We start from the raw sequence: 14,645 nt of genomic DNA, 5'->3' as shown, positions 1-14,645 counted from the left end.
GGGGCACTTTGTGATGGCATTTCATGTGATGCAATGTTATTTCTTTTATCTTTCTGGCAACATACATTTTCTCTTTTCAGCAAAACTGAATGTCATAATTGCAGTTAAAAAACACAAGACAAAGTGTCATACTTTAGTCTGAAGGAAAATAAAACAAAGTAAAGTTTAATGAGCTACCTTGCATGCTCTGTATTTTATTCTGCATGTCCAGTATATGAGCAAACCTGAAGAAAACTTTTGAAAATTTCAATTTATTTGATACAGAAAAAGCAAAGTAACATGTAGAAACCAAATAAAGAAAATAAATGAGTTTGAAGTATCAGGTAAAACTCATAAAACAGAACACACTGAGTATGAGCAGTTAAAATTAACGTGATCAGTATTGATCTGTAATAATATTACTTTACGATTTCAACTATTATTTTTATGAGACAAGAGCAGTGAAAAGGTTGTCCAGTTTAAACAGACAGTAATTGTTAAACCGTAACTCTGACTCACATGTTTGATTTTTTAAATCTTCCAGTTTACTTGAATAGCAACACAAATATTTGATTATATGTCCAAGTAAAAAAAGGAAATTAAATTGAAATTAAATTAACATGGTTAATAATGCTCAATAAGCAGCAATTTTCAATTTATTAACAATTTTCCCATTTTAACCAGTTCATCACAGGTAGGGATTCTGCTCTAAGGAGGGAGACACTGACTGCAGTGGTCCTGTTGCTCCAGCGGGTGCGTAGAAGGAGTTTAAAGGGGTGACAGCAGTGGGTGAAGCAAGTGTATTTCCTCCCCCCATGACTCCTGGCTGAGGCCCCTGAGCCAGAATCTGTCCGCCTGTAGGGGGCGCTGCCATGCCTGTTGTTGCCCATGATGCCATACTGCTGGGCATTGTGGGCCAGGGCGCCGCAGCTGGACCTGCCCACTGATTTCCCAGGAGCCCCTGTTGGCCCCAGGGCACGGTGCTGGTGTGAGAGTATGGGGGAGAGGAGTATGGAGAGCCCCCTACTGGCTGTGTGGGGAACAGGGAGAGGATCTGAGAGGTGCCGAGCGTTGGCTGTGGAGGCTCTAAAAGAAAAAAAGAAAGAAAAAGAAGATAAAGAAAAACTAAATATTGTCTTGGCCTTCCGAAACAATTGATGTGCTAAAACGATTAGCTGATTAATGTTAAGTCAAATGAAAAATTAATTCCTGGAGTCACTTCAAAAAATAGTTCCAGCACGTCACTCTTGTAATACCAAAGCTTGTCATCTTTTTACATTTTCAGTTCGTGAACAGATTAAACATACAATGTTTTAATTAGTGAGCGTTAGCGACGCTGGGAGGCAGAATATTTAACCTTCAGACAGATATAGGCTACTTGTTTACAGTCTTTATGCTAAGCTAAGCTAATCAAGCTCTGGCTTTATATTTAATGAACAGATTTGAGAGTGGTATACTTTGATCCAACTCTAGACAGGAAAACAAATTTCCTGTCAAATAATTTGTATTCATTTATTTATTTAAAGTGCCCATATTATGCTCATTTTCAGGTTCATAATTGTATTTTAAGGTTGTACCAGAATAGGTTTACATGGTTTAATTTTCAAAAAACACCATATTTTTGTTGTACTGCACAGCTCTCTCTCACTGCTACAGATCCTCTTTTCACCTGGTTTCTGTTTTAGCTACAGAGTGAGACCTCTTTTCTTCTTCTTCTGTACTACTTTGATTGCACTCGCACATGCTCAGTAGCTCAGATTGTAGATCATGTCAGCTAGTTCCATAGACAGTAAAAGAAAGGCTGTTTCTCCAACTTCGGTCAGTTACAAGGCAGGATTAGCTGGGAGACTTCTTTTAAACGAGGGCGCACATGGAAGTAGTTCTTTTGTAAATTATGGTGAAGTTGTGTGTGTTGTAGCAGTGCTTTGCCATTGAGAACGAGGTAGCATGCTAGCGGTTGTGGTTAGCGAGCTCCTTTCGGCTAGTGACGTAAAAAGCCATGCAGATTTTGACCAGCTCACCCGGAGACTGAAGGCAGGACACATTCAGAAACCCGTATCTCACTCAAAACAGCATGGATGTTTTTTTTTCAAAGTTTGTATGCGTGTGGAAACACCAGAGACACAAAATAACATCCCAAATGCCAGAAAAAGGGATATTTCTTCATAATATGGGCACTTTAACAATAAGCAATTTAAAGGAGCCACCTTGGGTTCCGGGACACTATGATGGACATTTTTCAAAACTTGATTTTTCATTATTTTATGATTTTCTTTTAGACTTAAAAAAGCAACTTGCAGGTTGGTTTCCTTTTTTAAACTAAACTTATACTTAATGTTTCCTGGTAATGATCATTTGGAAAGTTAATGTAGGATTTCATATCTTTTACAAGGCAGCCACAACCTTAGTTTATATTGGATGATTTGCCGAACTCTGGATTTGTTTAATGGCAATGTTTTTTCTTTGATTATTAACTGGTTATTCTTACAATATCCATGCATCCCAACTATGTGTGGACAATTGAAGTAAGTAAAACCACTTGGTTAAGGTCAGTGAAAGGTGTCATTGTTAAGTGATAATAAAGGACCAACACAAGAGACAGGATGAAGACCTGGGCCTCTGATGTGGGAGGCGTACATTACACCACCTCACCACTAACCTTTGCTGCACTATAAGAACATCACACTGCTGCATATTCACATATTAACATGTCCTTGAGACATTTCCATACATGGTGATTTTATCATTTCTTCTCTTGAGGAGGTTGAGATAATAATTTCAGTGTGGGAACTGAGCATGTGTTGAGAGATTGTTTATTCCATCATTGATACTCAGTAAACACACATTCCTTCAAATGTGGCTCTTTATCAGCTGTATTGTGGTAATTATGTAATTCCTTACCAGCGTACTGTGGATATTAAACATGACGTGAACAGGGAGATCATGGGAAAATGAATAAAAAAATTAGTTTTAATTAGCTGCAGAAATATTGTAATTCATTCTTCAATAGAGATGTGAATGTAGTTTTCGGTCTCCACAGCACTTATATCTTAATCTATTGTTGACACACTGTGAAGTGTAAAGAAGAACTAACCTGGCTGACTGGTGCATGAGCTCTGGTTGGCCATCAGTGGCTCCTCCTTCTGGATGGAAAAGACTTCCATCAACTCATTACTAAAAGAGGCCTGTACACAGAAAAAACACAACAGGCAGACAACAGTATTTGATAACAGTATAATACATTTACATTTCTCAATCACCATATATTTAAACCAACAGTAATATGGAAGACTGTTGTTTAAGCTGTTTTTTTTCTCATTGTTAAGAGCCACATGATAGCTGACTAGCAAACGTTAACGGACATGAAATGACAAATCATATAAATAAATTACAATCTAAATAGAAATATTGCATCAACTCCTCTCATTCATTCACATTGTTCATAATCTTAGAAGGAGAGCAGCTGGCTAACTAGCTCACATTAATAGTCCAAAACCTATGGCCAGTTTAAGCTTGAAAGGTCAGCTACACTATTCGAGATTTGTTATTTAACCAACTTTATTTGAGATGAAAACATTGAAATTCTGAAATGTCAATTGTTTTATGTTTCTGTTCTTCTGACTGCAATGATTTGGTAGTTCAATTTTGAAAAACATGTTCAGAAACCCTCATGGTTCATGTGAAGTACAGTGGATTTAAACATTCATGTGTGATATTTTGTTTTGTTGATTTGACCTGGTTTGATTGTCCTGATGAAGAATCCGGCCGTGGACTGAAAACATCCTCAAAAGCTGGTTCCTGAAAATAACGACACATTTGGTCCACTCAAAAGTTTTGTTTCAACATGTGTGACATAAAATACGTAAAGAGATGTTCAATGATAAACCTCAGCAAAAGATTTGGGGGTTGAGCTGTTATATTATTTTATTTACCTCAGCTGGAGGGGCTGAACTGTCACTTAGTAGCAGTATGGAATTGTTCTGGGAAAACACAAACAAAAAAAACAAAATTGAACGCAGTGGTAAACACACATACATCAAAGACCGCCCCCCCCAGACACACACACACACTGATAAACACAAGATTTTGTCTGACTTGTGTCGGGGCTTCGGCAGCTTCTTGTGGCGTCTCTGCGTCCACATTCTGACAAACCTCCTCAATGTCAACCAGGACCGGATCTGCCTGATAAACACAGATTAAACGTCACACTGCGGACCAAACACATTCAGTGCAGGGTGGCACAATGTAAACAGCACAAACATGACATGTAGTACTGTGTGCTGTCACCAGGTTGGCCATCTTAATGTAGAAGAGGCAGTAGGTGTCTTGGTGCTGGGAGACGTAGGCCAGAGCTCTGGGGTCAGACTTATCTTTTGTTAAAGAGCTGATCCTGCTCCTGTCATGGTCATAAAGTACAGCCTAAAACACAGATAATAAAGAGGATTTGAGGTTTTAGTTATGTTACAACGTATCAAACCACTACATCAATATTCATTCATTCATCATAAAAACAAACTAATGGGGAAGTAGAAAACTACAATTACAGCAAAGGAAAAAAGGAGATTTGAGATATCATAACCATAACATGTAGCCACGTTCAAGTTATTTGGTCTGGTTTCTGATCTCAACGGGTTTCTGTTTCTCTAGCTTTTGTGGGGGAATGTTTCTTGATTGTAGTTTTTTTTTTTTTTTTTCTTGGTTCCTCACCATTAACCTGCTCATCAATTTTTGTCCTTGACCCTAACAGAGATTATGAATTATTCAGTGCAGGCAAAGATTTGTGATGTGTGGTGTCACTCACACCAGAAACTGGACCAAAAGAAGGGGCAGAAGTGGAACCAAAACTTAAATAATCTTCAATCACCAACTTCCACAAAAAGTGCAGCATCCATTTCACACAGGAAACACTACTTCCTCAATTCAGGAACAGAATCAGAAAAGCATTTATTGCCACAATAAATTATTCACACTTACGTAGGATTTCCCTTGGTATTTGGTGCATACATTAACAGACAAACATATTGAACATTAAAAAGAATAAACAATAAATATCGAAACCGAAACAAAGATATACAAAATAGCTGTTTAGCACGTAAAAAGGAGGCCAAATAGGTTGAGTGTAGAATGTAAGAAATATAAAGTATTTGCAATGGGCAGATATATAGTCCAGGATGAAGGAAAGTGTAGAGACTTGGGGTGGGGGTGGGGGGATGAGAGTCAAAGACAGTGGTGGTTCATTCACCACTACCACCACCACCACCACGTGTTAAACAGATTTTTATTGGAAGAAAATAATGGACTAAATTAGCCTGGGGAAAACCCTGACGAACTTCCGGCAAATTTGAGATTTGCTCTGCAAGTCGGTCTGGCCCAGAGCCCATTCAAGCCCAGCCTCACAATCGTTGAGGCGGGCTTTACACGATGACGATAGCGCAGTGACGGCCACCGAAGCCCAGCAACCCGTTGATGCCGCTGTCGCTGCTACGTCACGCGGATTGTTGGTTTGATTGGTTGAAGGACTATCCAATTGCGCCCAGAGGCATTTGAGCGGCGTCCGTTGGTGACACCCCGTTGGAAATGAGCTGTGAATGAACCTTCCCCAGACCCACTCTCAGTTACAACTCAGAAGGGTCTAGTGTCAACCAGGCTAGGACTACATACCAAAACGTTCTGCTTTTCAGGAGGGAAAACAGAGATCTAACTGAGGGGGGATCATTTATAATATATCTGTGGTGGGCTAAACTAGACTAGACTCTAGAAGTTTTATGGCACTGATCAATGTCAGTTGCAAAATAAAATCTGCTTTACCTCCCACAGGAGAATTTAATTGGAAAAGTAAAAAAAAATGGAAACGTTATCTGGCATTAGTTTTGCATGAAATATATATATTTTTTTGTCCACTCGAAAACCACAATGGTCGTTGTGGTTGCCTACAAGAAAGAGAACATTTTCTAGATTAACCATCAACCCCAGGGGGGGCACTACAGCTACAGGACAACACAACTCACCCCAGTCCTTTCATCCACGATTCTCAGGCCACTGGAGGAAACTTTCAACCAAACTCTCTGCTTGTGTTTCCCTTGTTTCCTTGCTGCTGCATCAAAGCCCTAACACACAAAAAGGGTTTGACTTGTTTAAAATAGAAGCACAGCTGACACATCCAAAAGTGGACTTAATGTTAATACCAATGTTTATACCAATTAACTAAATGTTTATACTAATGTACTAAAGCCACTATGTGTAGTAACTGACTGAATGAGTTGTAACTGATGACACGTTCTCTAATTACAGCTTTTGACTTGTAACTGTTATGCAGAATTTTCGTCATTTTCTTTTTCAAAATAACTGACTATAACTAATTGTTTTTCAAACACAGTTCCCTCTAAGAAGTGTTCATCCCCTGTGGACCATGTCTGTTACATGGATTTATGTTCCCACTAGATCTTGCAAAGTCCTGTGAGATTGTAGGGCCTGAAGTCACTGACATGTCAGGGGTGAGCAGGATGTCATATGTATTAGAAGCCCCCTTTTCCACTGCAGGAATTTTCCCACAACTCCTTTTGGAACCCAGTTCATTTTCTATAGTTTATAAACTCGAAGAAAAGTACCTGTGACTGAGGTAGAAGTTGCAATGAGCCTAAAACTAATGTGCCGATAAAATGTGATCTACTCCTTGGAAGTTCTCATTTTTTATTGTCTTACAGCATTCAAGCAAAGTAGATTTAATGTGTATTCGCTTTTTTTACAGTGATCCACAGAAAAATATCCTTTAATGTCAATGTGAAAACAGGTTTGTGAAAACGTCGTCTAAATTATTTACAAATAATAAATACTTGTTTGCATAAGTATTAACCATTATTCATGCCACATAACTGCAGTGTCCACAATTCGACTGCTGGCCGGGGGCCTGTGTTGTCTCTCAACACTTACTGTTAAAATAAAAGCCAAAAATAATAATAAACAAATATCGCAACAACTATTTTATAAATTAAAGCTTTAGTGCGTAACTTTTTGATATTAATAAACGTCCATTACAGTCAAGCCATTGCCAAATGAGATGCTACAAAGCTAATTAAGACTATCAGCTCCACACAACTCCGTCCGTATATTGCTGTATGGCTATGTTCAGAAGATTGTGTTGTCCGTGACTTTCCCACGCAGAAACTCCAGTGAAGATAATTACCTCTTCTGAAGAGTCCATCATGTTTTTTTAATCCTCCGTGTCCTCTTTGGCTACTAGCAACTGCATCGAGGAGGGGTGGGGGCGCGTGTGCAATCACGTAAGGCTTGTATTATGTGGACGTGCCAACATTGTTGTTGTCATTACTTAGAATTCCTCATGGGGGCGACAGAAACTACGCACTATAGCTTTAAGATGCAATATTGTACAGACATGATTGATTGTGCCCAGAGGATGAACCTGACAGACTTTGATAATCCCCTGACTCTTCCTTCTAGTGCCGCCATGAGGTTTACTAGTGAACGGATTGCCATACAATTTTGGTGCAAACATGTATGTGCCCCTCAGGCTGAATTGTAATCACTTTGATGAATCTCTGACTTTTCATCTTCCACCGGCATCGTCAGGTAGAAATTTCTATTTTTCCAATACTTTGGTTTATAACCAAACGCCTTCAAAACTAATGACATTCAGCGTTGGCTGTACTATGTGTTTAAAGCAACTTAGCAAATGTCAGTGTAACACTGGTTACACTTAGTGTTTACTATAAACTTGATATTTACTGAATTAAATCTACTTTTGGGACTCGGTAAAGCAAGAGCATGGGGACAGCTTCCTCTGGATGACTTGGTCCACTTAAATGTTTTATTGGACTCGAATCTGGACTCTGGTCTGGGATCTAGAGACATTGTTGTTTTTAAGCAGTTCCTTCACAGATCTGCTATTGCTTTGATTGCTCTTTTTCTGTTGATCAGCACCCAAAAAGTCTCACCAAATATTGTTTTGGTGAAATATCACTATCACTGTATTTGGATGGAATTGTCAGTATTAAATATAGTAGAAATATTGGTCAAATGCAGTCTTCATTAGTTCACCAAATACCATTTTAATGCCACTGGTGTGAAATAGAAGATAATTTATCTGCAGAAGGATTTCATTCAATACAGGCCTCTTTCCTGATAAATTTACTGCAGTTGTGGAGGACAAGAAGATCGTCTCACAAATTGTTAACCAGATGGAATAAGAGGAAACAGAGGGTATGTTTGTATTGGCTATGGAGGACAGACTGACTACCTTCAGCTTCATCATAGAGTCCCAGCACATCTTTTCTCCCTGTGCGTCGGGTACCGGGTCAACGCCGATCAGCTTGGCTTTGTAGCGAACCCCGTCTCCATGGAAACGCGATGTGGTGTCACTGGGTGCTGCTGGGAAACATGAGAGAGGTCAGATAAAGGGTCAAACTATGAGGATTAATCTGTGTGAGAGGAAGAATATGCCGTTCTTGTGTATTTTTGTATATTAATTTTGTTTGTGTGTCATAATCTGATTAAAGTACATGTGTATTTGTGTTTTTATTATGTTTTCACTTCTGTGTCTTTTACGCTAATGCCTCTGTGTTTGTACAAAGTGTAGTATATGTGTTTTGTGAGTGTATATGTATTTGTGTGTTTGTAAGTTTGTTAGTGTTTATATTGTCTCAATGTGTTTCCTGAGGGTGTAGGGAAATTGCTGAGTGAGCGTCTGACTGATCCTTGTCAATGTTTAATCTCATTTCCTGGAGTCATTTAGTGATTATGGAAATGTCAGTATGTGTTTTTGTAACAAAGGTCGGCTCTTAAATAGCTTCATTGTGTTGTGAAAGAATTTACTAGCTTTTAGTCACTGTTTACTTTAATGTTCAGCACAAATACAAATCTGCATTTCACTGCCCAATACAAAGTCAGTCAGTGACCTGAGCTGGTTGTTGTCAAACGCCAAACAACCTTTAAAATGCACAACAAACAGTTCCTTCTTTGGAACACAGGCTGCCAGTTTGATGAAAGTAATATATTATATTTTCAGTCAGGCATTAACAAATTCGCCCACTTGTTACTGCTGTGTTGGGTGTGGAGTTTCTGAAGTGAGTGAGATATAAATATTCTGCTGACAATGTTCAACTTTGGTAATGTATTCCCTCCTATGACAGATGACTGGCAACAAAACTCTTTCCTGTTATTTGGAGGAGCTCTGGAGAGGACTGATATGAAGAGTTGGCAAAAAAGGGTGCAATAAAAGGCTGGAGGATACATGATACAGTTCAAACAATGGCTGCAGGATAGACTTACTACATGGATATCTCACTGATGGACTAGCTCAAGCTTAGATGAGTTTTAAAATAATAATTCTCTTACAACAACTTAAAAAGCAATAAACTCATCCTTGTTAAAATAATTTTTAAGATAAGCAAGTTTGTCTACTCTGTTTTTTTAAAATACAAAAGTCTCCCATTGCCAGCTAAAAGCTCATTAGGCATATATAAATTGCAAAGCTTACCTAAAACCTTACCTAACAAGTCTTTTTGTCTAAAACCCATTGAGCCAAACCAACTAAACACGTTAACCCTGAGAAACGGGGAGAGAACATCCACAACCTGCCTCTGTCAAATGTCGGTAACATTGACTTTTGATGGTAAGTTTAATTTCTCTACAGAGACACGATGGCAAGTATAAAACTCAATTGTGATGTGGATCTGACAGAGTGACTGATCCACATAGTTTAAAGAAGCCACATAGTTTGCCTGCCTGGGATCTCCAGGCAGGGAGTTCCACAACTGAGGGGCTCGAACAGCAAAGGCCCCATCACTTTTAGTGACAAGACGAGATTTGGAACCCTTGGTAGAGCCCTGACAGAGGAGCTCAGGCATCGGTCTGGCTCGTAGGGAGTTAGCAAATCACAGACATAGGCAGTAGCCAGGCCGTTCAGGGCTTTAATAAACATGTAGTAAAATCTTAAAATAAATTCCAAAACTCACTGGTATACAGTGAAGGGCAGTAAGGATTGGTGTGATGTGGTCACTCCTCTTAGTGCCGTTAAAAGCCTTGAGGCAGCATTTTGAATAAGCTGCAGTCTATGAATGTTTCCCTTACAAGTGACAGAGTACAGAGCATTACAATAATCAAGCATGTATAATAAAAGCATGGATGAACTTTTCTAAGTCAGTCAATAATAATAATAATAATAATAATAATAATAATAATAATAATAATAATAATAATAATACAGACACAGAAATGACACATACTAAGGAAAGCTCATTGTGGGACTAGCTCTAGTGGCTGTAGTTCTGCACCAAGGCTGAATTTTGGGAAAGAGACTTCAGATACAGTATTAGGGGACCAGTAAGACCTATATAAAGGCATCCAAAGAGCACCATGTCATGGGACCTTTAATTTCCTTTGGAAGGCCCGAGTTGGACTCGGTTTACTTGTTAAGTTCTTTCGAAGGCCCAGTTTGGAACTGGCTAAGTTAAGTCCTCTGGGAGGCCAGGTTTGGAACCTGAGTTGCAACAGAAAACATAAGTCCTCTGGGAGGCCCGAGTTGGACTCTGTTAACTTGTTCTTATACTGCACTGTAAATTTAATTCTCGTCTTTTATCTGTTTTCAATGTTCGAATATTTTTAATCGTTTTTAATTGCTCTTTAATGTTTTATGTAAAGCACTTTGAATTGCCCTGTTGCTGAAATGTGCTATACAAATAAAGCTGACTTGCCTTGCCTTGCCTAATGATATGGTTTTTGGTGTGCCCGGGCTGCCCGCTAAGTATTGCTATGTATCTCTTGCTTTTATGATTCAATGTTCCAATTTTAAGTTTTTATTATATCTTTGGTCAACAAATATCTGTCTCCATCTTGATAAAATTTGGTGGGTCTGTGAAAACATTGGGTAAACAACATAAATAAGTCCAGGACTTTATCGTTCTATCGAACACAAAGTCTAATATGTTATATTTAATATAATATAATATATATAATATATAAATATTCACAATAAACCAAACCCAACTAGACCAAAAGGAGTCAATACAAAATTACACTAAAGGGCACAGGAATAAATCACAACAAATTGTTGTTTACTTTGCTCAGAAGATGTCCCTGTATCCCTCACAAGTTGTCCACAATGTCTCTGAAACTCTTCCCTTTCAAAAGTCATATGTGACACCTCTCATAAAATTTAGAATCCAGTTCAAAACGCTTGTGATCACTTTTAAAGCTCTGCATGTTAAGGCACCCCTGCATTAGTGAACTACAACAACTCTATATCACCAGTCGAGCGGAGAGTGGATATACAGTGAGGAAAATAAGTATTTGACCACCACATTTTGCAAGTTCTCCCACTTAGAAATCATGGAGGGGTCTGAAATTGTCATCGTAGGTGCATGTCCACTGTGAGAGACATAATCTAAAAAGAAAATATCCAGAAATCACAATATATGATTTTTTAACTATTTATTTGTATGATACAGCTGCAAATAAGTATTTGAACACCTGTCTATCAGCTAGAATTCTGACCCTCAAAGACCTGTTAGTCTGCCTTTAAAATGTCAGATGAGACCAAAATAGAACTTTTTGGTCATAATTCCACTAACCGTGTTTGGAGGAAGAAGAATGATGAGTACCATCCCAAGAACACCATCTCTACTGTGAAGCATGGGGGTGGTAGCATCATGCTTTGGGGGTGTTTTTCTGCACATGGGACAGGGCGACTGCACTGTATTAAGGAGAGGATGACCGGAGCCATGTATTGCGAGATTTTGGGGAACAACCTCCTTCCCTAAGTTAGAGCATTGAAGATGGGTCGAGGCTGGGTCTTCCAACATGACAATGACCCAAAGCACACAGCCAGGATAACCAAGGAGTGGCTCTGTAAGAAGCATATCAAGGTTCTGGCGTGGCTTAGCCAGTGTCCAGGCCTAAACTCAATAGAGAATCTTGGGAGGGAGCTCAAACTCCGTGTTTCTCAGCAACAGCCCAGAAACCGGACTGATCTAGAGAAGATCTGTGTGGAGGAGCGGGCCAAAATCCCTCCTGCAGTGTGTGCAAACCTGGTGAAAAACTACAGGAAACGTTTGACCTCTGTACTTGCAAACAAAGGCTACTGTACCAAATATTAACATTGATTTTCTCAGGTGTTCAAATACTTATTTGCAGCTGTATTATACAAATAAATAGTTTAAAAATCATACATTGTGATTTCTGGATTTTTAAGTGGGAGAACTTGCAAAATAGCAGGGTGTTCAAATACTTATTTTCCTCACTGTACGTATTTGATTTTGTAAATTAGTTGAGCACAACATCTGATTTCAGAAGTTTATCCTTGCTCCAGTTTTTTTTATCATCAACGTATCACTACTGCAGGTTTAATGCTCTTTTTATAGGCACAGAACATCACTCAAAGTGATCACATTCTCATAAAATCATAATTTTTATGATGGATAATGGTTAACATGAGAAGTGTGTAAAACGGATTGTGTAAGACTTACATTTCTGAGGCTTACAGAGACAAGAAGAGTCAGCATGTTGACGAACCAGCTGTTTGAAAAAGATGTTGGTTTTTGAGCAACATGAACCCGTTTCCCCTCAGATATTAACAAACTCACAGATTAGAACAGGGGACATACTGTACTGTCTACTGTTTTGTAAGTTATACATATGTACCGATTAATTTCAAAATGATATATCTAATATCCAATTGCCATGTGTGTGTAATTTCTAATCACAAAGCTGTGTCACCAAGCTAAAACAAAAGGTGTAATTCACTTTTACAGAGTGAATCTTCTCATGTTATAAACACTCAATAATTGAAAGTAATTATTTATATTTATTAAAGGTGTACTCCAGTGAATTAGTATCAAACTTCAATAAAGTTGGGGGATTCACAAGAGACACATTTAAAATAAGAAGGGTCAAAACTAAAGCAGCTTATGCAGAGATATCGTGATTTGTGTTCAGACAGAAGAAAAGAGAATTTTGTGGACAGCGAGATTGCTTCGTTTTCTATCTGAAGACACAGTTAGTCTCTAGTATGACACAAGCTTCCAAAACACTGGATACATACATTTCTTTTCTTCTTCCTACTTTCGGATTCGGATTTATAATAGTTTTTGGTTTTATTACAGTATAAATCAAGTTAATTTAAAGTCCATGTGGTTAAAAATAGGATGTCACCTTAACACTTTCTATAGGTATATTGTATTTATTTGTGAAAGCCTAATAGATTACTTCTGGAGAGGGTTGTTATTGAGAGCAACTGTGTTTTTAGAGATGATGTAGATATAATGTTTTATCTGTGTGGAGTTTTTTTTTTTTTTTAATTAAGATCACACTAGTATAATATAAAAACACAAAGGAAGAATCCATTTGGATTATGTTGTAACTACTATTGAAGTAGTACTACTGAAGAAAAGTTTAAGAAACTGTGCGTTCAGCAGTTTTGTTTAGGTCATAGGTTACATATTGTGTCAAATCTCTGAGTTTAATTTTTGTCTGAAAACCAATCCTGGCGGTCAACTGCAGCTGAGCATTCGTACCTCTTATGCTGGAGGAGAGCCAGGTCCTGACAGAAGTTTGGCCCGGGGTATGACAACTCCCAGGCGTTTGCTCCGTCTCCATCATGATGAGGTCTGTTTGGAAAATCAAGGCTGGGTGGCTTCAAGATGCAGTGAGGGCAATGTGGCTGTCACACTTGTCTGCTGCAAGAGAGCATGTCACATCAGTTCAGCAGCTTGAGAAAAAGAAAGCAGGGTTGGTGTAGAGAAAATCAAAGAATGTCAGCCTTTTAAAAAGTGCAAAGAAAAAGCATCTCCAGGTTGAAGCAATCTGTGTTTTTGTTTGCTGAAAAGCAGAAGAGAAACCGTTCGATCGACCTCACCTGCTGGGAGCGTGTCTCTGCTCTGACCCCGTTGCTCGGCTCGACTCACAGCCGGAATTTCTCAGAGTCAAAGGTCAGACTGCAGACTCATGGGTGATGTATTAACATCTGCTGGGAGTCCCAAATACATGGGAACTCTCATATAAGACTGGAGAGGCTCTAATCGGCAGGGTAGAAAGCACATGGTGCTGTCCCTCTCTGGGGATGAGTGTAAGGTCATGTGTTTCCCTCAAGGACATGCTCGTTTTCTTGGTATTTTCTTAAAATTGTAGTTACAATAAATGTGTCTGGCTGCCAAAAAAAATATCCAAGCTAGTTGAAAACCTCTGCAGGAAGGATAATTGAGAGGAACCAAAAAACAGGAAATGTTAATAAAGTGCTGTTTAAAAAGTGACTATTAAATCTTTACTTGAAAGGATTTTGAAGGGTTCATGAACCAGAGAGAAAGAACATCTTACTCCCGAAATAATAATAAAGTTATGTTATGTCTCGTGTATACCACTTACAATAGGATTGTTAGTTGATTTGTGACAAAATTAACAAATTTGGACTTCATTATTCATGTATAATTTAATTTCTAGTACTTTAGTATAGCATTTCCATAAAGTAACGTTACAGCTCAAAACAAGACTTAGAGCCTACAGCTAATCACTAACGTCAGCATGCTAACATGCGCAAAATTTAATTCTACAGTAACAATTTAAAAATAAATCATTTTACCATAGTCACCATCTCAGTTTAGCGTGTCAACTCAATGGCATTTTTCATAGGAAACCCCCCCCCCTCCACCGCCAACTAA

At 38.5% G+C, this 14,645-nt stretch overlaps 1 protein-coding gene across 1 annotated transcript; it reads right to left on the bottom strand.

Moving 5' to 3' along the window:
* Nucleotides 1–368: 368 nt before the first annotated feature.
* On the bottom strand, nt 369–8,299 carry LOC114562172 (disabled homolog 1). Its single transcript, XM_028588480.1, has 8 exons — nt 8,234–8,299; nt 5,988–6,086; nt 4,267–4,398; nt 4,075–4,161; nt 3,912–3,959; nt 3,715–3,777; nt 3,074–3,164; nt 369–1,065 (listed from the first exon to the last, which is right to left on the bottom strand). Exons 1-8 carry the CDS (start codon nt 8,261–8,263, stop codon nt 668–670), a joined length of 948 nt encoding a protein of 315 aa, XP_028444281.1. The 5' UTR covers nt 8,264–8,299; the 3' UTR covers nt 369–667.
* Between the last annotated feature and the right edge of the window lie 6,346 nt (nt 8,300–14,645).

The sequence above is a fragment of the Perca flavescens genome, chromosome 9, assembly GCF_004354835.1.
Source record: "Perca flavescens isolate YP-PL-M2 chromosome 9, PFLA_1.0, whole genome shotgun sequence".
Taxonomy (NCBI): Eukaryota; Metazoa; Chordata; class Actinopteri; order Perciformes; family Percidae; genus Perca; species Perca flavescens.
This window is presented reverse-complemented; position numbering and strand designations above follow the sequence as displayed.